Source organism: Epinephelus lanceolatus, chromosome 17 (genome assembly GCF_041903045.1).
Source record: "Epinephelus lanceolatus isolate andai-2023 chromosome 17, ASM4190304v1, whole genome shotgun sequence".
In the NCBI taxonomy this organism is placed as follows: domain Eukaryota; kingdom Metazoa; phylum Chordata; class Actinopteri; order Perciformes; family Serranidae; genus Epinephelus; species Epinephelus lanceolatus.
The window spans coordinates 39315001-39337136 of NC_135750.1; the positions used below are offsets into that span (position 1 = coordinate 39315001).

Here is a 22136-nt window from a genome sequence, read left to right on the forward strand (position 1 = left end):
CACCCCTTCTCACTCTCCTTTGCGTAGACACTTTAAGTCCTTAAAGTGTGGGTCGAGTACTGTAGCCAGCTTGAGCCATTCACGGTTGAGTGTTGCTTGACGTTGGGATAGATCCTTTGAGAAGGCAGTCTTGAACCTCACCATGTAGGCTGGGTCCTCATCAGAGACCTCCATGGTGCGGTCCAGGTGGCAGAGAGCAGTTAACACCACAGAACATGAGACATAAGTCTCACCTCCAAGGAGCTCAGTCACATATCTGCAGTGGATAGTTAAGGAAAGGATTATTTGTATTACTGTACAAATTCAAGTAAATAAAATGTTTTTTTTTCCTTTTTTAATTCTTAATCTTAAAAATAATAGTCAATTCAAAAAGCTTTTAAAAGGAAAAGATGCCAACTAGTGATAAATCATATTGATCAAACAGCTCATGGTGTAGGTGGGTTTTTACCTGCATGGTTCGAGGATGGTCGCAAGCCTCTGTAGTTTGTCCCACTCCGTTGTAGTCAGCATGGTTAGCTTGTGCTTCTGCTTGCAAAGAGTAGCCTTCACAGCCTCTTGGTTCTTCAGGAGACGAGAGATCATATACAGCGTCGAATTCCACCTTGTGGAAACCTCCTGTATAAGTGGCTCTCTTTTTTGCCCAAGTGCTGTTTGCTCTTGGTGTAGTTCATCTGTATTAGCAGGGCTGTGTTTAAAATGACCTACTATTTTGCGACATTTTGCCAGCGTATCATTAAACCCGCTGTCACCAAGGCAAACAGTGATGGTTCTTTGCAAAATGTGAGCAACATACGGCATATGCACAAATGGGAGCTGTCTAGCTGCAGCGATCATGGTTCGAGCGCTGTCTGTTCCAATTGTGGTGACCTTTTGTTGAACTCTCCAGGCCTCTGCCACAGAGAGAAACTGCTCCGTGCAGTTTTCAGCATAGTGCCTGGTGGTCGTCTTCTGCACAGGTCGGGCTAAAGACTTAAGATGCCATTCCCTGTCAGTGACATCAATAATGTGTGCAGTCACACCAAGGTAATTTGTATTGCTTACCAAGGTCCAATGATCCCCAGTCACAGCAACACCTTTGGCTTTCTCCAATAAATCAACTTTCGCTTGCTTTTCAGTGTCATAAAGCTGATGAATTTTGTTTGAAATTGTCTTTCTGCATGGCAGTTCATAAGTTGGGTCAGGCGACGCTATCTGTAGCACCGCTTCTAGCCCCTGATCTTCTACCACCGAGAGTGGTCGTCAGTCCACTGCAATCCATTTTGCCAGTGAGTTTGTTAGTTTGTCAGTCGTGGACTTACTCATTTTGGCTCTGAACCCTGTCATCTTGTCGAATGTGGATTGGTGACACTGCCTGCTCGAACTAGGAGCGTTGTCTGTGCTAGTTGCAACATGTTTGGCATTGAGGTGGTAGCGGAGGCTGGAAGAGCTCCGGTGATAGGCAAATTCTTTCTTGCACAATTTGCACACAACTGTGCTTTTATCCAGGTTTCCACCCGGTAGTTTTTTAAAACTAAAATTTCAGCCCAACGAACCCAGCAACGACTTCTCATCGGTTTCGGTTTCCATTGTTGTTTCTCGTGTTGTGTCCTGTGCATCAGTATTATGGGTATACTGGGAACTCTAAATGCGTTATTTTTTTTGGTCACGTTATTTTTTTCTGTAATTAATTAATCGTAATTAATGCGATAAAGTCCCAGCCCATATATATATATATATATATATATATATATATATATATATATATATATATATATATATATATGTATATATATATATATATATATATGTATATATATATATACATATACACTGCCTGGCCAAAAAAAAGTCGCCACCTGGATTTAACTAAGCAAATAGGTACGAGCCTCCTATTGGATAATTACTGCATGATTATCTTTCAGCTGGCAACAAGTTATTTAACCCCAACTGGTGCAATGAGTTGCTTCTCATTTCCTAAACAACCATGTCGAAAGACACATCCCGTGGTCGTTGAAAAGATGTTAGTCTGTTTGAGAAGGGTCAAATCATTGGCATGCATCAAGCAGAGAAAACATCTAAGGAGGTTGCAGAAACTACTAAAATTGGGTTAAGAACTGTCCAACGCATTATTAAAAACTGGAAGGATAGTGGGGACCGTTTGGTGAGATCAAATCGAAGAAAAACAACAGTAGAACTCAGGGCTATGTTTAATAGTGAAAGTAAGAACATTTCCACACGCACAATGCGAAGGGAATTCAAGGGATTGGGACTGAACAGCTGTGTAGCCTTAAGAAAACCACTAATCAGTGAGGCTAACCGGAAAAAAAGGCTTCAATTTGCTAGGGGGCATAAAGATTGGACTCTGGAGCAATGGAAGAAGGTCATGTGGTCTGATGAGTCCAGATTTACCCTGTTCCAGAGTGATGGGCGCATCAGGGTAAGAAGAGAGGCAGATGAAGTGATGCACCCATCATGCCTAGTGCCTACTGTACAAGCCTGTGGGGGCAGTGTTATGATCTGGGGTTGCTGCAGTTGGTCAGGTCTAGGTTCAGCAACAGTATGTGCTCAAAGAATGAGGTCAGCTGACTACCTGAATATACTGAATGACCAGGTTATTCCATCAATGGATTTTTTCTTCCCTGATGGCACAGGCATATTCCAAGATGACAATGCCAGGATTCATCGGGCTCAAACTGTGAAAGACTGGTTCAGGGAGCATGAGTCATCATTTTCACACATGGATTGGCCACCACAGAGTCCAGACCTTAACCCCATTGAGAATCTTTGGGATGTGCTGGAGAAGGCTTTGCGTAGCAGTCAGACTCTACCATCATCAATGCAAGATCTTGGTGAAAAATTAATGCAACACTGGATGGAAATAAATCTTGTGACATTGCAGAAGCTTATCGAAACAATGCCACAGCGAATGCGTGCCATAATCAAAGCTAAAGGTGGTCCAACGAAATATTAGAGTGTATGACCTTTTTTTTGGTGGTGACTTTTTTTTTGGCCAGGCAGTGTGTATATATATATATATATATATATATATATATAGATATATATATATATATATATAGATATAGATATATATATATATATATATGTATGTGTGTGTGTGTGTATGTATATATATCTCACCCTCTTCACTGAGGACCTGTTAATATTAAGGGGGGCTAGTTAGGCTTGTGCCGATTTCCGGTTTAACCGGTTTGGTCTGGTTTAAGAGCGCCACCTGGTTTAATTCACGTCAACCATATAAACCGGAGGAGAAAAAAAAAAGCTTTTCACATCGGCGGCGTGTCAAGGGACTATAGTCAACGTATCTTGCATTGTAACATGCATTATGACAACTTAATAAGGTTTATGTTTGTTTATAAATTAAGTGGAGGAGCCTACAAGTGTTTTGTTTAGTTTGTCTCAGAGGCTTCAGAGGGACTCTGCAGCTCCGCTCAGCTATCTGCTGCTGCTGCGAGAGATCAGATTTCATTGGGGCGGGGAAAGTGCGAGGGAGTCAGCAGTCATTCAGTTTGTTGCCCTAGTGACCCGTTTCCACTGAAGAAGTTCCTGGTACTATTTGGGGGGCTGGAACTACTACAGGAACATCCTCTGGCTCGGCCATCTCAACCGCCGTGTCTCCACTGAACGGGCGGAGTCGGAGGAAGGTTCCTTGGTGTCCTTCTGCGTTTTCTTCTTCTTCTTGTGTAACCTTGTGTGTATTGGCAGTTAATACAGCATTACCGCCACCTAGTGGATTGGAAGCGCATTACACCTATAATGGACTTTGATTGCGATTATTGCTTTTATGCGACCCCCAGTGGTAAAATTAGGTATATAATTCAATATATCAGTTCGGTTAGATATTTGGCTTTAAATCAAACCGGTTGGAAAATTTTCAAACCGGCACAGGCCTAGGGCTAGTTCCTTTCCTGCTTCTTCCCAAAGTCCACTATCACCTCCCTAATCTTGCTGACTCTCAGGAGTAGGTTGTTTTTGTAATAATGCATGTTCTAAATCCCATTGGTTTTAGAGGGTTAACATGTAGCCTTTCCTCCACAGAGGCCACCTGTATCACAGAGATGTCCGTCCTGATGGCCTGTTGGAAGCAAAACAACTTTGTGGACAGTCTGTGCTATAATGAGATGAACACCTTCTTCACCTGTGTCAAGACAGCTCGGGTATGTTACATAAAGAGCAACACAACTGACACATCAACTGGTTAGTGCTGTAAGATGACGTGTGTTCAAGCTGAGCTGATTAATGTACAATTCTACAAGGCTCCTAAAGTGACACAAAAAACGTCCTTTTCTAATGCACACTGGGAAATTACACCTTCACTGAAAGCCAATAGAAGAGGTGCAGCCGCGCACATCCAGTAAGACAGGTGCTGGACCAAAAAAACAGGCAGTCAGAAAAGAAGAGGAAGGGCCGCACACTTTTTGCTCCCAGTTGAAGTGCAATATAAATTTATTTAGCACATCCCAAAACAACAGTGATGTGTTTCGAGCAGCGTATGCTCTTCGTCAGACAACTTAGGTGCTGTGAGAGGCCATCTTAAGTAACATAGATCACATGACATAATCAAGATCACATGGCAATCAGCTGCAACAATTGCGTGATCCGATCCACCTCACTATCTGTATAAACACATTTTCTTTTAAAACCAAACATATTTTTGATCCAGAATAAATTATCTGATCAGTTACTCCACTATCTGTATGAACTCATTACATGAGTCAAAACATGTTTTCACATGGTCAAGGACACCAAAAAGTGACAGTGGATATGTATAGAAAAAACTCTACATTACACTACACTATACAAAAGAATAAAACACCATCAGGCCAGCTGGCCGTCATACTTTCAGTTGACTATGTAGAGGAGCCTCTATATAGAACTACAACACTATTTTACACTACACACTATTTTTCAAATTCATTTTGGTGAACCAAAATGTTTTTCAAAGATTTTGTACTTAAGTTTTTTGTTTTAATTTTAGCTCGTTTAGAACATGGCAGTACTCACACATTTTTGTGTGTGTGGAGGACACAAATATTTTTGTGTAAAGGACACAAACATCTTTTTGTAAATCAACACAAACATTTTTAACCATACATCAATATTTTAACCATACATCAACATTGCATCACGGCCCGTATCACAGTTTCAAAGAAATGGTTTTATATTGAAGTCCTTATAAAAGAGGTGTTGGTTTACTGTAAGCGTGTGACTCAGTGATGATGTATGACTGAAGCCTTAAGTGCTGGTTTTATGGATGGTCAATCTCCACAGGTCGTCCGGTAAGAACAGGATGATGATGGGTGATAATGAATCCAATTCACACACTAATTGACTTGCCACTCATTTATTTTCTGCTAGTCAGAATATCCATAGGTGAGGTATATGATGGGTGGTTACTACGATAAAGAAATAAAACAGAGAACATGCACATATATTAATATGTAACAATAAAAAACATTAACAGTATGGCATGAAAACAAATGAAGTTACTTAAGGAAATCACACTACAACATTGAATAGATGAAGAGATTCCTGCCCTCAATACTGTAAGGGAGTGTCAATAAGGGATAAATCAGTAAAACTAGGGATGCACCTAAATGAAAATTTGTGGCCGAAGCTGAATATTATTAAACGCTTGGCCCGAATACCGAGTACCGAATATCATTGTTTAGTTTTTCATTAGTTTTTGCAGATGAACCCCTTCCAGATTAGTGTTGTCACGGTACCAAAATTGGGACCCACTGTGCGATACCAATGAAAATATAATGGTTCTGAGTAGTATCACGATACCACAGCGAAAATGAGGCAGATGTGCCTTTTGTCATTTATGAAAAGATAAATCATTTTTCTGTAATACATCAATGATATTTCAATGAAATAAATTACTTATTGACTTATTCATACTTCAAAAACAGCATCAATAAGTGATTAACATAGGAGGGAATCAAAATAAAATAAATAAATAAAATAAAAATCAACCAGCCACCCTCCTCCCCTGACAGTCCCTTCATGAGTAAAGAACAGTCCCTAAAGTGCGGTGAGGTTTGTGGACCGTTACTGACACAAAGACAGAAATGTGAAAGGCTCGTTTCTCCTCTGACACATCACATACCTGTGTTCGGCTGGCTCGGCTGTTCAGGTACTTCTGGGCAGTCATGACACCAAGAAGAGGATATTGTTGGAGCCGACTTCTCTGTCGCCGGGTAAGCCGATGGCTGCCGTTTTTGACAGGAATACATTACTGTCTGTGTCTGTGACCCCCGTTCAACCCACAACCAGTGGGATTCGCCTTTCGTTTCTGCTGCTGGTTGAAATCTGTAGGCTGCTCGCACAGCGTGCTGAATGATTTAAGCCTATTTTGCTCGCTCAACTATTTTTAGTCGCAAATGCGAGTGCCGTGACGGACGGATCGCCACACTGCTGACATTTTATTCCGCCCGTCACGGCCATTTGATTGCGTTATCAAAACACGCCGCTATTATTCGGCCTTGCTTTTAACTTATTCCACCGAATACTGAATGTGTGTTTTTTTGCAATATTCGGCCGAATATATTTGGTTAACGAATATTCGGTGCATCCCTAAGTAAAACTTATATTTGCTACTGTTCCAGTACACTGAGGGCACACTAAATAAATGTTGAACAGTCCCTTAGCAGACTGATCAGAGTGCTCACTGCTCCTCAAACATAAACAAAACTCCTACGTTGCGGCAGTAAAACTAATGAGTGAAGGATATGTCAGAACTCGCCCAGCTAGTGACTGCTGTGAATAGGGCAGCTGACAACAAGGGAAAGACCATGTTACCGCTTGGAAAGACAGCTGACAGGAGGGAAAAGACCCCAAAGGTGCTGGCATGGGCTAGCAACCCATGGCAGCAGTGTTTAGGCCTAGCAGCCTTGCTACAACCAAATTAGCTACATCCAACATAGGGAAAATACCCAGAGAGTCAGCGAGAGCAGGGGTGGAAGATGACTCACAGGTGGATTACATGGTAAGAGACGTTGGAATGGACACTACTATGCATTGGATCTGTGACTCAGTGAAGGATGGGGGCATGGACCTATCCACCAGAGCTAGAATTAGCAGCACTCAGGGCAAGGCGAGCGCATCTGTAGAGGACAAAAGTAGCACAATCGAGAACAAGATGTTTCAGGTTTGTCCTTCGACTGGCACAAAGTAACATCAGTAAAAGGCCTCAGAACTCATCAGGGAAAGAAGAAGTGTGGTAAAGAAAGGGCAGAGTAGCCACATTGATCAGTACTTATTAAGAAGTCAGTCGAGTCAGTCGGATGAAGTTCAGCGACAGGTAGAAAACCACAGTTTGCAGGATATCAGTAGCACTGCCACTGAGGAGGAGGAGGTAGTAAGAGGGGATGCTGGTGACACTGAGGTTAGCAGACCAGTCAGAGAGAGAACCATGGAGCAAGAGGTTAGAGTTAGATGGCCTAGGTCAAATGACGGTAAAGAATGGGAGATAGTTAATAGAAAAAGCTACAGAAGAAGAAAGGGAGAGAATTTATGTGTTGCAAGAGGAGTTGAGAAGCAGGCCAGCAGCTCTTAGAAGGGCAGAGCATCTCGGGGGAAAAAGAGGAGGAAGAAGGAATATGCAAGGACAGCTTTTTTCAGGGACCCTTTTAAGTTTGTTAAAGGATTGTTTAGCCAGGAAAAGGGAGGGCAGCTTAAAGTAGAAAGGAATAGGATTTAGAGAAGAATAGGATAGTAGGTTTTCCACCGGATATCCCTCCATTAGTAGGGATAGAGCATGAGATGGATGTCAGGCCACCTAGGTGGAAGGAAGTTCAGGAGGTGGTCAGGCGTGTAAAGGCTTCTTTGACCCCAGGGCCTAATGGAGTCCCCTGCCAGGTTTATAAAAGTGCCCCTTATATCCTTAAGTTTTTGAAGATTTTCTTTAGTGTAGTAGCACAGAGATTAGCTAGATACTTGGAAAGGAATAGCTTAATAGATACTATGCTGCAGAAGGCAGGAATACCCGGTTTTGCAGGGTGTTTAGAGCCTACTAGCATGATCTGACACCAGATTCAGGCAGCAAAGATTTAAAAAAAGGGACCTGCATGTAATATTTTAGATCTTGCAAATGCGTTTGATTCTGTACCACATAGCCTCAGTGCATTTGACTACTTCAAAGTGCCACAGGTAGTTTTTAACTTAGTGAAAGCATATTTTCAGGATATTAGGTTGTGTCTAAGTATGGCAGGTTTCACAACAGGCTGGCAGAGGCTAGAAATAGGTATTATGGCAGGGTGTACAATTTCTCATTTACAATTTACAGAACGGGGTGCATCTTCCACCAGTTGCGGCTTACATGGATGACATGACACTGGTGACCACTACAATGCCATGTACAAAGAGGCTACTAGAGAAGGTAAATAAGAACCTCAAGTGGGCCAACATGAAGATCAAGCCTAGTAAGTCTAGAAACATCTCAATATGTAGAGGGAAGTTAAGTGATAGGAAGTTTGTCATAGATGATGAGGAAATCCCAACAATTAGGGAAAAGTCAGTAAAGAGCTTAGGTAGATGGTACAATGTGGAGTTAAATGATGAGGAACAGGTGGTGAAATTTAGAAAAGATGTGGCTGAAGGATTGGACAGAATAGATAAATCAGAACTTCCAGGAAAGTTAAAGTTGTGGTGTTTGCAGTTTGGGCTATATCCTAGGTTAATGTTGCTATTGTCAATTTATGAAATTCCAATATCCATTGTGGAGAGAATTGAAAGGTTGGTTAGCTCCTATATTAGGAAGTGGTTGGGCGCTCCTAGGTGTCTAAGTAGTGTTGCATTGTGTGGAAAAGGGATACTTCAGCTGCCAGTATCTAGTTTAACAGAGTAATTTAAATGTACCAAGGTCAGGACAGAGCTGTTGTTATCTGGGAGTAAGGACGTGGTAGTTAGGAGTGTGGTTCCAAATCCAACCAAGGGGAGGAGATGGAAGCCAAGATCAGCTGTTCAGGAGGCAGAGGCAGCTCTTAGGCATGCAGAGATTGTAGATAATGTTTAAGTTTGGCCGTGGAGGCCTGGAGCTTGGCTCAGGCAAACCAGTATGGAATAAAGCAGGTCCCAAAGATAAAAGAAAGCTGGTTGTGGAACAGATACGTAGACAGGAGGAGATATTAAGGAGTGCAAAGGTAGTGGCCCAGGCTAAGCAGGGACAGTGGTTGAATTGGGAAAGTGTAAAGAAGAGGAAGCTTAGCTGGAGGGACCTGTGGAATATGGAGGAGAATCGTATTAGATTCCTGGTAGGGGCTACATACGATGTGTTACCACCCCCCCAGAACCTTAAACTGTGGGTAAATGGGGACCCATCATGCCTATTGTGTTCAGGTACCGCAACCTTAAAGCATATTTTGTCAGGCTGTAAAGTTAGCTTGTCACAAGGCCGGTATACATGGCGACATAACCAGGTGTTGAAAAGTTTAGCTGCAGGCAAGACAGGCAAATTCAGAAGGTTTTAAGAATAGGAGTTTAGCAATTCAGTTTGTCCGTGAGGGGGAGAAATACTGAAGTGATAAGTTAGTAAGGAGGCAAGCGTGTGGCCGCCTAGAAGGTGCCTGTGATTGGGAAATGCAAGTAGATTTACAGGGAAAGCTTGTTATTCCCCAGGAAATAGTTTGTACCAATCAAAGCGAAGCCACAGAAAAAAGATGTAGCGAACATATGCACGTGGGCATTTCATTAGAGATGTTGTCAGTCTTGTCCAATGGCAGATTGGCCGGTCACCAAATGGGCCGGTGGTCAATGTTGTGTTTTGATGCTTGAAGGAGGAGATAAGAGCGGCCTCCTCCGATACAAAAGAGGCTCTCGTTTTTCTTGAAAACTGATTGCCTCAGCCGCAGTCACCAGTCATTACTCATGGCAGACCAGGCTAGTTTGACTGCTAGACAGAAAACATGGATAAAGCCGGTAAAACAAGAAAGGGTGAAAAAAATTCAAATAAAAACAATTAAATTTTTACAAGAAGCGGCAGCAAAGTGCTCCAAAATAACCAACCTGTTTGGCTGCAGCGTTGGTTGACGGGCTGAGGCTGCTGGTGTTGCTAACGACGGAGATGGAGCTGGAGCTGACAGTGCCATTATAGCAGGTGTATTAACGTTAGCTAACATTTGTGAGTGTGTAATGTGCAAGTTTGGTTTTGGCAAATTGCGAATTTCTTCTAGGTGTCCGTTTCAAGAGGCCAACTAATACTTTATAATTTAAACCTGTACTAAAAGAAAATATGTGCTTGCTTTTTTTCTGTGGATGCACGCAATTAACGTTAGGTGGTGCTCCCAGTCCCAAGGACAATGAAGCTGAGGGACAGACTAACCCCAGTCGTGATGAGGAGGAGGATGAGACCAGAAATATGACAGGTGCAATGTGAAGGCATAGCCTACTATGCATTACATTTTAGCCAGAGGAACACCTTTTTAGTAGTACTAAGTGGGATTTTTTTGTTGTAGTAATAAGTTGACTAAAAGTTGACTATAGGGCCTATTGCCCAATTTATACCTCCTTAGTTCATGGCTGTGAGCCATGGATATATAAATTGGGCTTATGTAATACACAAGGAGGGCTGGGCAGGACAGGGCAGACAGTTATATTGTGCATAAAATTAGATGCATTAGGATAGTGTCATATGCTCTTATTTTAAGATAAATAATAAGCACATAGCCATTTGTGGCCAATTCGTTATTGCATTTATTTTATAGTCTGGAATTAAACAATAACTGCTGATTTTCTTATGCAGTTGATTCTGAGGACAGCGTTTGTGTTGTGTGTACAAGCATATAGAGGATTATAGGTAGAGACGTGTGGGCCGGTGTGTGGGCCGGTGCGCCTGAATGCCCCGGCCTGAATTTTTGTTGCAGTCTGCCCCTGGTCTCGTCGCTTATACAACATATGGGAACATGTAAAGATACTTTACTTGCACTTAATTATACATTCATACTTTTGTTTCTGTGCAATCTTGTAACTCTGCATGTGACCCCCACTAGAGTAAATCTAAAAGAAATCAGATATGAGCATTTGGAAGCTCATTTTTCCACCAAAAAACAATCGAGGAGCATAACCCCGGGACCTCCTAGTAGGTGCCGGGTCTTGTATCCTTCTCACCTTTTTCACCCTGACCCATTTTCATGCCTGTTAGGAGCAGAAGCTGAGCAGCGAGGGTGGAAAACTAGGATTTGTCCAGTGGAAGTGGGGTGTAGGGGATTTATAGCAAGATCAGCTGTCTCGCCCCTGGGGGAACTCGGAGTGCGGGGACAGAGTTTGAGGAAGACAGTGAAGGAAATGTCAGATGAAGCAGCTAGACCTAGTCAGTGGATTTGGATGAGGAGGAATAATGTCAGTTGGGGGCCAGCAGGGGGACCTACTAGGCAGGGTACATACCTCCTTGAGATCAAGTGGAGAGATCCACCAATCAGTCCTCTCAGGAGAAAATCCAGGAAGAGGAAGGTTATTTAAGTGTGGGAGTGGCCACCCGGAAGAAAATTTTGAACATTGGAAATTGAAATTGAAATGAATTTGTAGGAGGAGAGAAGGCGTGGAATGGGTTTTACACACATCACACAAATTAAATGAGCCCCTCTCCTCGCCCTTAAATGCGCCGCACGAAGGCGTAATGAGAGTTTACTCAATTCGCCATTGCAGAAGAGAGCAGCAGCGTCAGACGGCCAAACTTCTCCCAAGAGGAACCTGATGTTTTGGTCTGGGAGGTCTGCTCGCAGTGTCCGAATATACGGAACTGCGAGCAGACCTCCACGAGCTGATGATGCAAAGGTAGCCTGGGAGAAGGTCACCACAATTGTAAATCAATGATGCGTTTCTCTCGTGTGCGCGCGCTCTCTCTCTTTCTCTCTCGCAGTCTCTGTTTCTTTTCTTTTGACTTTTCTAAGATGACAGATGCTGAATATATACTCCCTATCTGATGCTGTGGCTGTTTGTGGTTGGCTGAGAGGGATGTGAACTCATTAGTTTGCAGCTGTTTAATCAAATCAGGTTGGGTTTCCATTACGCGTGCCAAACGTGCCAAACGGTGCCAATCCCCTTTGATCTAACATCAGATGTGATGGGACAGTCGATATAGAGATACATTTATTTGCTGATTACAGATAGTTGCATTGAATAGTGGTTTTTGTGGATATTTATTGCATCGTTAATGTGCCTGATATTCTGGAAACCTGCCTGTGAGGTTTTGGTGATGTGTGCGCACTGTCCGCCGGTCAGCCAAACTTCGGCTTACACTGGCTGCGCTCCCACTGCGCTGACAGTAGATCTGGTTTCAGATGGCGAGCTTTTAGCGCACCTTCGGCGAAGCCTTTTGGCACGAAACTGTCACTGCGCCAAGCTGGATCTGTCGACACCTCCCCCTGCTGCGCCACCCAACCCATCTCAGCGCACCTCAGTCTGCCAAACTACCAAACTGAGCGCGCCTCGGGTTGCACTGCTTGAAACTAGCTCTGTGTGGGGTTCGCCACCCTGCACTGCGCCGGGAAACTAGAGCCCTTTGACTTATTTCCACCCAGCCGACAGTGGGACTTATATTCATTGTGCCGACAGTGGCTTGGAAAACCGACCATAACCGTGTCAAGCGGGGAAGAGGGAAGGCGGCTGGAGTTCCTCCAACATTTGCGGTTAGATTATCATATATTTTTATTGACAAAAATATAGGCTGCTTCGGCTGATTTTTTTTTAATGCGCACATGTGCCCTAAATATTTTTTACAGTTCGCACACACGTATTTTTAGTCGAGTGAAACGCTCGCACTGTCGAGCACTGGATCTGACAGCCTGAGCACATCGGCACAAAATGCTGCGGCGTTCGAGATATTATTTATATCATGAGAAGTCAATACTTTCGGCAGCCTAAATCTTTTATTTAGAAACTATGGCGGGTCAAATTAAACTATGGCGGGCCGCCATAGTTTCGTTAATAATGGGAAACACTGAAACCTATCAGTCCGAAAGAAGTCATGATGCTTGTGGCTAGCTACGTGGTAGAAGAAATACTGCCGTTGTCTACGGTGGAGTCTAAAACATTCCGCAGCATCCTTCAGTAAAATACCCACGACTCAATAGATGGAGGAGGACTCGCTGACAGACAGGTCAGACTCAGGAGGACTTGCATTATGCCTGGTACACACTACATGACTTTTTTGCCCGTTCTGACAGTCACTATGTCACATTACATGACTGTGGAGTCATAAAATCGTGCCGTGACTTGGCCCACAGACATGACACACTACACGATGGTAGTCACCAATTATCCCTGGTCGTCTTTCACGACGTGTGTGATGTCATCGGATTATTCTTGTCCTATTTTTATTACTTTTACAATTATTTGAGTCACTGTGTCTGTTCATGTGCCAGCCGAAATGTTGTCGTAGTCACCTAAAAGCATCAGCAGATGGCAGGAGCTTCATTTGAAGCACCGTACGCAAACATTCAAGCTACTGTATCCTCCACAACTAGTTCCTACAAATGTTTCAGAATAAAATGACTGTGCGATGTGGTAACTTTGTAGAGACAACAGGAGCGGATAAAAAAGTAAATGTATAAAAACACAAAGTGATTAATAAATAACGGACCGCCTATAATGTAGTCTGTTTCAAATGAAGCTGGGAGCCTCTGCAGTTGTGGTGAGTAAAAGTCCCGCCGCTATTTGTTAATGTTATTACTTTATGTCCGACCGTGAGGATGTAATATTGTTTGCTAGCTTGATGCTAATGACAGTACTCAGCGGGCTGACAAAGTGCCTCTGCTGTTTCACACTATCATTTTCCCCTTTTACTCTGTGTGGTAACATCCCTAGAGGAAATATAAAAAACACTGGGGTGTTATTGTCATACAGTTGTCTACGGCAGCAGATTGTTCTGTGTTTCTACTGGTCAAAGTGACGGCTGTGGTGGGAGAATTGGATTTCATTGAAGGGCAAGTGGTCCATAACTTTAATTTTGGAGACACAAAATGTAGGCTAAGCACCCTGTGGTCCATTGCCCAATAGGAAATGTAGAATACTCAAAAGTACTTTAAAAATACTTGAGTTACTTTTCTCAGGGAATAACTTTGTAAAGTAACTGGTTACTTTTCAAAAAAGTAACGCAGTAAAGTACTTTGATTACTTTTAAAGTAACCCTTACCCAACTCTGGTTATGGTAGCATGTGAAATAGGGAATGTTGAATGTGCTAGGAAAGGTAGTATTGGCACGGTCACTACCTGGAGCTTGTATAAACGGAGCCTGGGTTTGTTGAAGGTGGCAGTGCTGTTTGGGCTGAGAACACCATGTGTAAGTAAGGTAAAGGAGGTTGTTGGGTCGGTGCGGAGAGCAGTGAGAGCTGGCATTAGGGGAGTGTCTGTGGGACGCCAGAGATCACTGTCTAGCCTCCTGGGGGTGTCGTGGGACCAACTAGACAAAACACTGGTGAAAGGAGGTTCCCACCTGATGACCCCAAAGACATGTTAGTTCTCACTGCTCACTGGTCTGTATAGTTAAGCCTTGCCATAATAGCTTATCATAGGGCTTAGGAGGTTATTCACTGAGCGCTGATCCTTTATCTAGAGTACAAATTTCTTGTGTTTATTTGAACATTAACATAAATAACATTATCAGGGTCCATATACAGAGAATGATCATAAATAGCATTAGCAAAGTAAACTTTATAATGTGACTGTCAAACTATCATGATGCCGAGCACCGAGCACCATCATTACATGGTGCATTGAATGCGAAACACCATGACTCCAGTTACAATTATAAAGTAAGACTCCAGTAATACTCACATTCTCATGAACGCACAGGATGATAAACCAGATGAGAGAAACAGAGTCCTGATATTGCCGAATAGCTAGATGTCTGCTTTAGCTGGATTCAGATGTCCTTTGCTGCTGCTGAGCTCCACCGATTGATGTAAGAGACTCGTGATTGGTGGAGCAAGTCAGTTACCGTTGGCATGACCTGGTTACGTGAAGAGCAAGTGGGCTGAAAGGAGGGGTGTCTTGGTGTAAACTGTAGAGACAGGATGACCTTCTGAACAGTCCTCATTGAGACCCTTTGGTGCTAGGGTGTCCAATGTGTAAATCCAGTACAGTTCTCTCCTCAGAAGCAGAGAGTCAACATTTCCCCCCCTATGGGGGATTTTGATATATTCAGTGCCAGTGTACTTCAATTAGGGCTCGGCGGTATGGCCTAAAATATCACGGTATTATTTTGGGGGGATGCGGTGACGGTATGATATTGTGGTATCGTCTTCTCTCTTTTTTTTTACACCTTAAATATAACAATTTAAAAAGCCGTACAAGTCTAGGATGGAAACTATTTATTGTTAGAAGAAAAATGGTTGCTAATCCATTTAGGGCTGGGTATCGATTCAGATTTTCCAGATCGATTTGATTCGATTTTTAAGGACTCAGTTCGATCCGATTCACGATTCAATTCGATTCGATTCAATTCAGTTCAATATCTATTCAGTCAAGTATATTTCAATTATGATACAAAATTTGCTTGGATATTAAGATATTTTCTGAGAACTAACAAAGTATATTTAACAAGGAACCCTCTGACCTGGTGCATTACTATTAAAAAATACTGTTTACATTAAGAATTGACCCCAAAGCAGTACATTAGTCATCATGTACTTTTATTTAACATTACCTGACCAACACATACAAAATAAATATTTTAAATTAAATCTAATCACAAGGCAGACAATTTAAATGAAGTGGCTACAAAAAAATGTAAACAAAGGACATCCACAATTTTGCTGCCTGTAACCGTCTTATAAAGCTTTTGTGCAATACACTACAGTGGTTGTGATGCACACATTGACTGTATCAGAAACAATATACGTAGGTGAACCCTGCAGCAAAGTGAACCCTCTTCCTCAGAGAGGATCTTTGCCTCCCAGTTTGTTCCTGGCGGCAGAGCAGAGTGAACCGTCTTTCTTCTCAGAGGATCTTTGTCCCATGAGACTAGGCAGCTGTTCTCCGTGTCCGCAGTGTAAACAATGTTCGCTGGCGATTTGACAGTCTCTAGAAGCACATTATGACCCTTTGTAAAAGTTTCTGTGTGGTAACGTTACATGTGTTGTACATGAGCTAACATTAGCGGCTAAGGACTGAGAGGCTGTCTGGTATGTGTGTGTGTCTGAGTAGCGTTAGTACGTTAGCTTGTTAGCCGTAACGTTAGCCTTGCTGTTCGTCATGTTAATGTTAACGCCGGCAGCCCTGAATAGCTTGTAAAGCTTTAGCATAATTAGTTAACACATTTGTTATCGGCCCATGTGTTTACTACTACAGAAAAATAATAAATCTTTAGTTTATTTGCACAACGTCGCCTCTCTGCCGTCTTTTATCACGCTTGCTAACGCTAAGTTAACTTTACCAGCAGATCTGTATGAGGTACAAACTGAGGCTACAGTTAGCAGTGAGCTGATGCTTAGTGGTATTTCTTCATCTTTTCTGGGAAACTAATGTGCATTTAATAAACAGGTGTACATTATTAGCATTATATTTTTAGGGGAAAATGCGAGTGAGAAAAATGCACCGTAGACCCATGCCTTCAGTGGACGCGCTCCCACCATTGTTTGCTGCTCTGTTTTCATTCAGTGTCCAGCCGTCTCGCGAGACCTCTCGCCATGACCTCAGGTGTTAAATGCTGATCTCGCGAGACTGCCTGGGTTGATAGTACTGTAGGCTGCTGCAGCTGTACAACACAAGTAGGCAGTTGACTACTCACAAACGCAGTATATTTAACAGAGTAGCTGATTTGACAGTTGACAGAACTTACAAAGACCACAGCGAATGATGTTAGGCCTTTGTAGTATATGGGTTAGAACAGTACTGATAAAAGTTGCTCAACAAAGGAGGGCAGACTACACAGTTTAGAAGTATGCTGCAGTGGATGAAAAACTTATTGAAGCATAAGGTAGCATAAAATGAGGTACCATTTGGGTTGTTAATGATTTATCAATGATTAATCAATCACTGTTTGGAATATTATTGGTCAAGACTTAACTGACAGCATAAATTTGGTGTAACATTATTATTGCATCACTGGGTCATTGCTTCCATCGGTGTGGACACTTTAAGTAGCTGGACTGTCTTTGATTCAGAGAGACAGGCGAGGCAACCTTATTTGTCATATAAAATATGTTGACTGCAGACGGGTAACCGTTATTATTGCCTAAATGTCCCAGAACTCACTCTTCGATTTTCAAAACTTCACTCTATTTCACTAATTAAACAAGCAAGTAAAAATAATTTGAAAGCGGCAATGAAATGTAAGAAGTTACTATTTTACATTCATTCATTTTCCAGCTTATCCTGTTGGGGGTTGCTGGAGCCTATCCCAGCTGACATTAGGCAAGAGGCGGGGTTACACCCTGGACAGGTTGCCAGACTATCATAGGGCTAACGTATAGAGACAGACAACCATTCATGCTCACATTTTCACCTACAGGCTCCTCCCTAACCTGCATGTCTTTGGACTGTGTAAGGAAACCGGAGTACCCGGAGAAAACCCATGCTGACATGGGGAGAACATGCAAACTCTGCACAGAGGGGCTCCCCCACCCTGGGTTCGAATGAGGAACCCTCTTGCTGTAAGACGACAATGCTAACCACTGGACCACCCTGTTGCCACTATCTTATCATTGTTATGTTAAATCATTAATTATTTAATGATTTAATCATCATCAGATTTGAGATCATTAGCTATTAATATTTTGTGGTCAATGTACCACAAATAAGCTGTCAACCTACAGGAAAACTGGGCCCTCAAACTGTTAAATGTCACAGGCTGAAAACCACTGAAAACTTGAAATATTTATTGTATTGATTTGACTTTTGATTTTATGTGACCCATTATGTTATTATGCCATTGCATATGACTAAGCTTTTTAACAAGAGAAAAATAAGCATCAATATGTCAGGCCTCAGTACTTCTGCTACACGTCACACAGGCTCAGGATTGTTCCCTAACAGTCTCCCAACTGCTATTTATTTTCAAGTACTAAAATGCATTATACTGATCTAAGAGCAAAACATAATGGTGTGTTCACACCGAAGGCAAAGCTAAATTTTGCCACATTACTCGTGCATGTACGGCTGCTAGTGGACTTTTGTTTTTGTTTGTTTTTTTGAGTATTTTACTGGTGAAAATCTGCCCTTTACAGCTGTGCGAGGGCAGCTAGCAGCTAACTTGATTCATGGTAAATTACAGCTGGTAGCTAGAATCAAGTGTTCTAATGGTTCACAAGCTCCATGTTCTGAACCAGCATGAACCAAAATGTCAACATTCTTTATTATTTTTCATACTGTCATGGCAGTATATGACTGCTTCACTCCTTCTGTTGTTTACTTTCCACAATAAAAGACCAATTTAAATTACTCAGAGCATTTTGCTAAGAAGCAATTCAACACAATAGCTCACACAAGTCACAAATACATATTTTTAGAACTTACCATGTAGTCCCACAGCTTGGCTCACTAATCTCTGAGCCTTCTCCTTGTTTGTTGTACAGTCCTGACATTGAGTGGCAGAGCTCCAGGTGCCCATTGATGGCCACCTTGCGTATCCATTGTTTATTCTTATTCTCTGTAACATCAGGAGGATATCAGCTAGATCTCAATGCTGATAGGCTGGTATTACTCAAGTTGAAAGATTTCAACTTGGGGTAAATATGTGAATAGTGTCTATTTGCATCTTTGCATTGTCTTTGTATGTAATTTTTAGGGGTGGGGGAAATAATCAGTACAGCATAGTATTGCGATATTTTTGTGTGGCAATATTGTGTCATTACAGGGACAGCAAGTATCAAAGTTTCTATTATATAAATTATTAATATTCATTCCATTCATTTTCGATAACCGCTTATCCTGTTTGGGGTCGAGGGGGTGCTGGAGCTTATCCCAGCTGACACTGGGTAAGAAGTAGGGTAAACCCTTGACAGGTCACCAGACTATTGCAGGGCTGACGCATAGAGACAGACAACCGTTCATGTTCACATTCACACCTACAGGCAATTTAGAGTCACCAGTTAACCTAACCTGCATGTCTTTGAATTGTGGAAGGAAGCCTGACTACCTGGGGAAAACCCTCACTGACACAGGGAGAACATGTAAACTCCACACCGAGGGGCTCTCCCACCCTGGGTTCGAACCCTCTTGCTGTGAGGTGACAGTGCTAACCACTGCCTCACTGCGGTAAACTGCTGGTAGGCTACTAGAATAATAAAATCAATTGATTTTTTCGGTCCACTACATACAAAGTGACTGCAGTAAGATGAACAGACTGTGAAAACTTCATCTTATTAGATAAAACAAAAGTTGACAAAGTTTTCCTTTTGGGACATAATTTCAAGTTGAAAAAATGTAATAAATCACTATAACAATATTTGTTACCTCAATATGCAGCATATCGCAGTATGTTTAAATTTACAATAGTATTGTTTTGTGACTTCAGTATGGTGATAAAATCGTATCATGCACCCTCTGGTGATTTCCACCCGTACAATTCCAGTCCAAACGATCTTTGTGGAACTGGCCTGAGAGATCTCAAAGTTGCCATGGTCTTAGAAAGTCTTTCTACAGAGGAAATGTTAAGTATGTGCTCAGTATAGAGAAAGCTGGACACACCAAGAATGTCTGCGTCTCACCTCATCATTCACACGAGGCATTTAGATATCAGAGTTTGCTGACCTCATCTTACAGAGCCGTGAAGCTAGCTGTACTTAATGAACACATTACTCATTAAAAAGCACTGGTAACAAATTGTCTTCCCCTTTCACAGGCTGCTATGAAGAATAAATCTGACCAGACCAGCCTTCAGGGTGGACGATTGCACCCAAAACAAGCCACAACCCTGCTGAAGAGATTTCCCAACCTGCGCACTGAGATCTAGGAATAAAACCTCATAATGCATAACCTAGACAGACTTGAAATGTGTAGGTTAAACAGAGACATTGGGCTGAGTTCTGAACTGGATTTAATCATGTGAAGGTGTTGTCTAGAATTGCCAGCTATTGTATGATTCAACAATGGGATACCATACACATGTTTTACATAAATAAAGGACGGAGCCAGAGATGGGACCAAATCATTGTTTTGCAAGTCACAAGTAAATCTCATAATGTGCTGTTCATCAAATCTAATATAATTTTAACATCAGATTAATAAGCCATTAAATTTACAAAAAATCATTAATTCTTTTAAATTTTGTATTAATTTGTTAAAACAAGTTTGTTGGAAGGTTTAGGGTCTCTGTCTATAATTGTCGATACACACGTTTTACATACTGCAGTTTGTTAGTATCATTTTTTCAAACTGGCACTCAGTACCATAACATTAGTTCTTCATTATGATTGGATTCTGTCAGATTGGTTCAAACAAAGTGAATCTGGAGAATAAAGTATCAACCTACTGAGAAGGAATAATGTTAATGCTAGATGATTCAGGAATTAAACTGTTTGAAAAACATACTTTCTGATCTTTGGGCTTGGGGGAAGGTATTAAGTTCTTTCAAATCAAAAGGCTCGAGTCCAAGTGAAGTCATGAGTCACTGGTGATGAAGTCCAACTCAAGTTGCAAGTCTTTTTTGATTTTGTCAAGTCGAGTCTAAAGTCATCAAATTCGTGACTGGAGTCTGACTTAAGTCCAAGTCATATGACTCGCATCAGAGTCATGTGACTCAAGTCCATGCCTCTGGAAGGAGCAGAGCACTGAAAAGGGTGATTTCCAACACAAACACACTGCATGACTCCTTCAACGTGTAAGATTATCCAATCATTTCACATTGCTGACCAATGTTCTGTATTTGCTCAGTCTGTATTCACAACACACTGCATTTTATGTTTTAAATTATAATAAGATTTTCTCCTCATGTCCACAGTTGGCTCTGATGAACACGATGCCATTATGTCTCAATCTAATTTAGCAGAGTGGTCTCATTGAGTGCTGTGATGTTATTATTGGATGTGATAGAATTATTATTCTTGGGTTTCATGGCTACTGGCTGGGAGCTTAACAATATCACTGTACTCTTAAATGCCTTGTCATTCCTGTGGAAGCTGAGATTGGTGGTTAACAGATACTGAAATCAGCCTATCAAACAGATTACCAGTAAGCAAAGCTCAGTGTGGTTGATATATTTATTCCTGAATGAATTAAAAACAGTTTTTTTCCAATCAGTTCTTTTTGCTGTCTTGAACCATGCCCAGTTCTGTAATGTGTTCATAGTATAAAGTGAATGAAATAGAGGAGCTGCTAGTGGCTGGAAAACAAACTAATCAGTTAGAATGGTGAGCTCCTGAAACAAAAGTACTAAATCCATGGAAACACATTTAGTGTTCTCGTTGTGAAGTCTGGTTGACAGTGACATTGAAAAGTGACAGTTTGATTGATGTACCTGTTCTTGCATGTCCTGTATCATTTCACATTGTACAAACAAAAAGCACATTGATTGTAGAGTGTTCCAGGGATGAGGGTTTTTATAGGCTGATGTGGAAGTTGGCATCGCCCTGGCTCACTCATCAAAAAGCCTATAGGATTTTTTGGTTTATTGCAGAAAACAAGCTCTGTGGCACGAAGTTTATTATACTGAGATGTTTTGTTCAGCAAGATAATCTTCACAGATCAACACCAGTTTTATAATTTTTGAAAACGTAAATGCATTCAGCATAAGTAAAAAACTAATGTTAGACATTAAAGAACTTCGTCGTTCTACCACAACGAGGCTGTAAAGCCGTGTTTGGAGTGTGGATGATCTGTAGTTTCATTTAGCCATTTGTTAGCAACTGTCTTTTTTTAGGAGCCCTAAAAGCTTCAAAATTCACAGTGGGGTATTTACTGACATATTTTATGTTGTAGAACAAAATGTGAAAGTCTCCTTAGTTTGTGTTAACCACAGACCTTATTTCAGACATCTAACCAAAAAGTCATTCAAAATCCCATTGACTTTAAGACAAGAGAACCGGTGCTAAAATGCCAACTCATTTCTGGGTTGTTGGATTATTTCCTGGAGCACTCTATTTGTACCCTTACAGTGAAGAATTAATACAGTTTACCACAACGTGAATGCAGCAGGTATGTGGTATGGAATTGGGAAACAACCTGTTCTGTCTTTCGTTCAGCATCTGACTTGATGTGTC

At 41.7% G+C, this 22136-nt stretch overlaps 1 protein-coding gene across 1 annotated transcript in view; it reads left to right on the plus strand.

The window, feature by feature from the left end:
• The window catches only part of chchd1 (coiled-coil-helix-coiled-coil-helix domain containing 1), a 26772-nt gene extending 5599 nt beyond the window's left edge, over positions 1 to 21173 (plus strand). The window contains exons 2-3 of the mRNA XM_033612371.2: positions 4036 to 4154; positions 19781 to 21173. Coding sequence (XP_033468262.1) covers positions 4036 to 4154; positions 19781 to 19891 — 230 coding nt within the window. The 3' untranslated portion in view covers positions 19892 to 21173. The remainder of the gene's footprint in view (positions 1 to 4035; positions 4155 to 19780) is intronic.
• Positions 21174 to 22136: the final 963 nt, after the last annotated feature.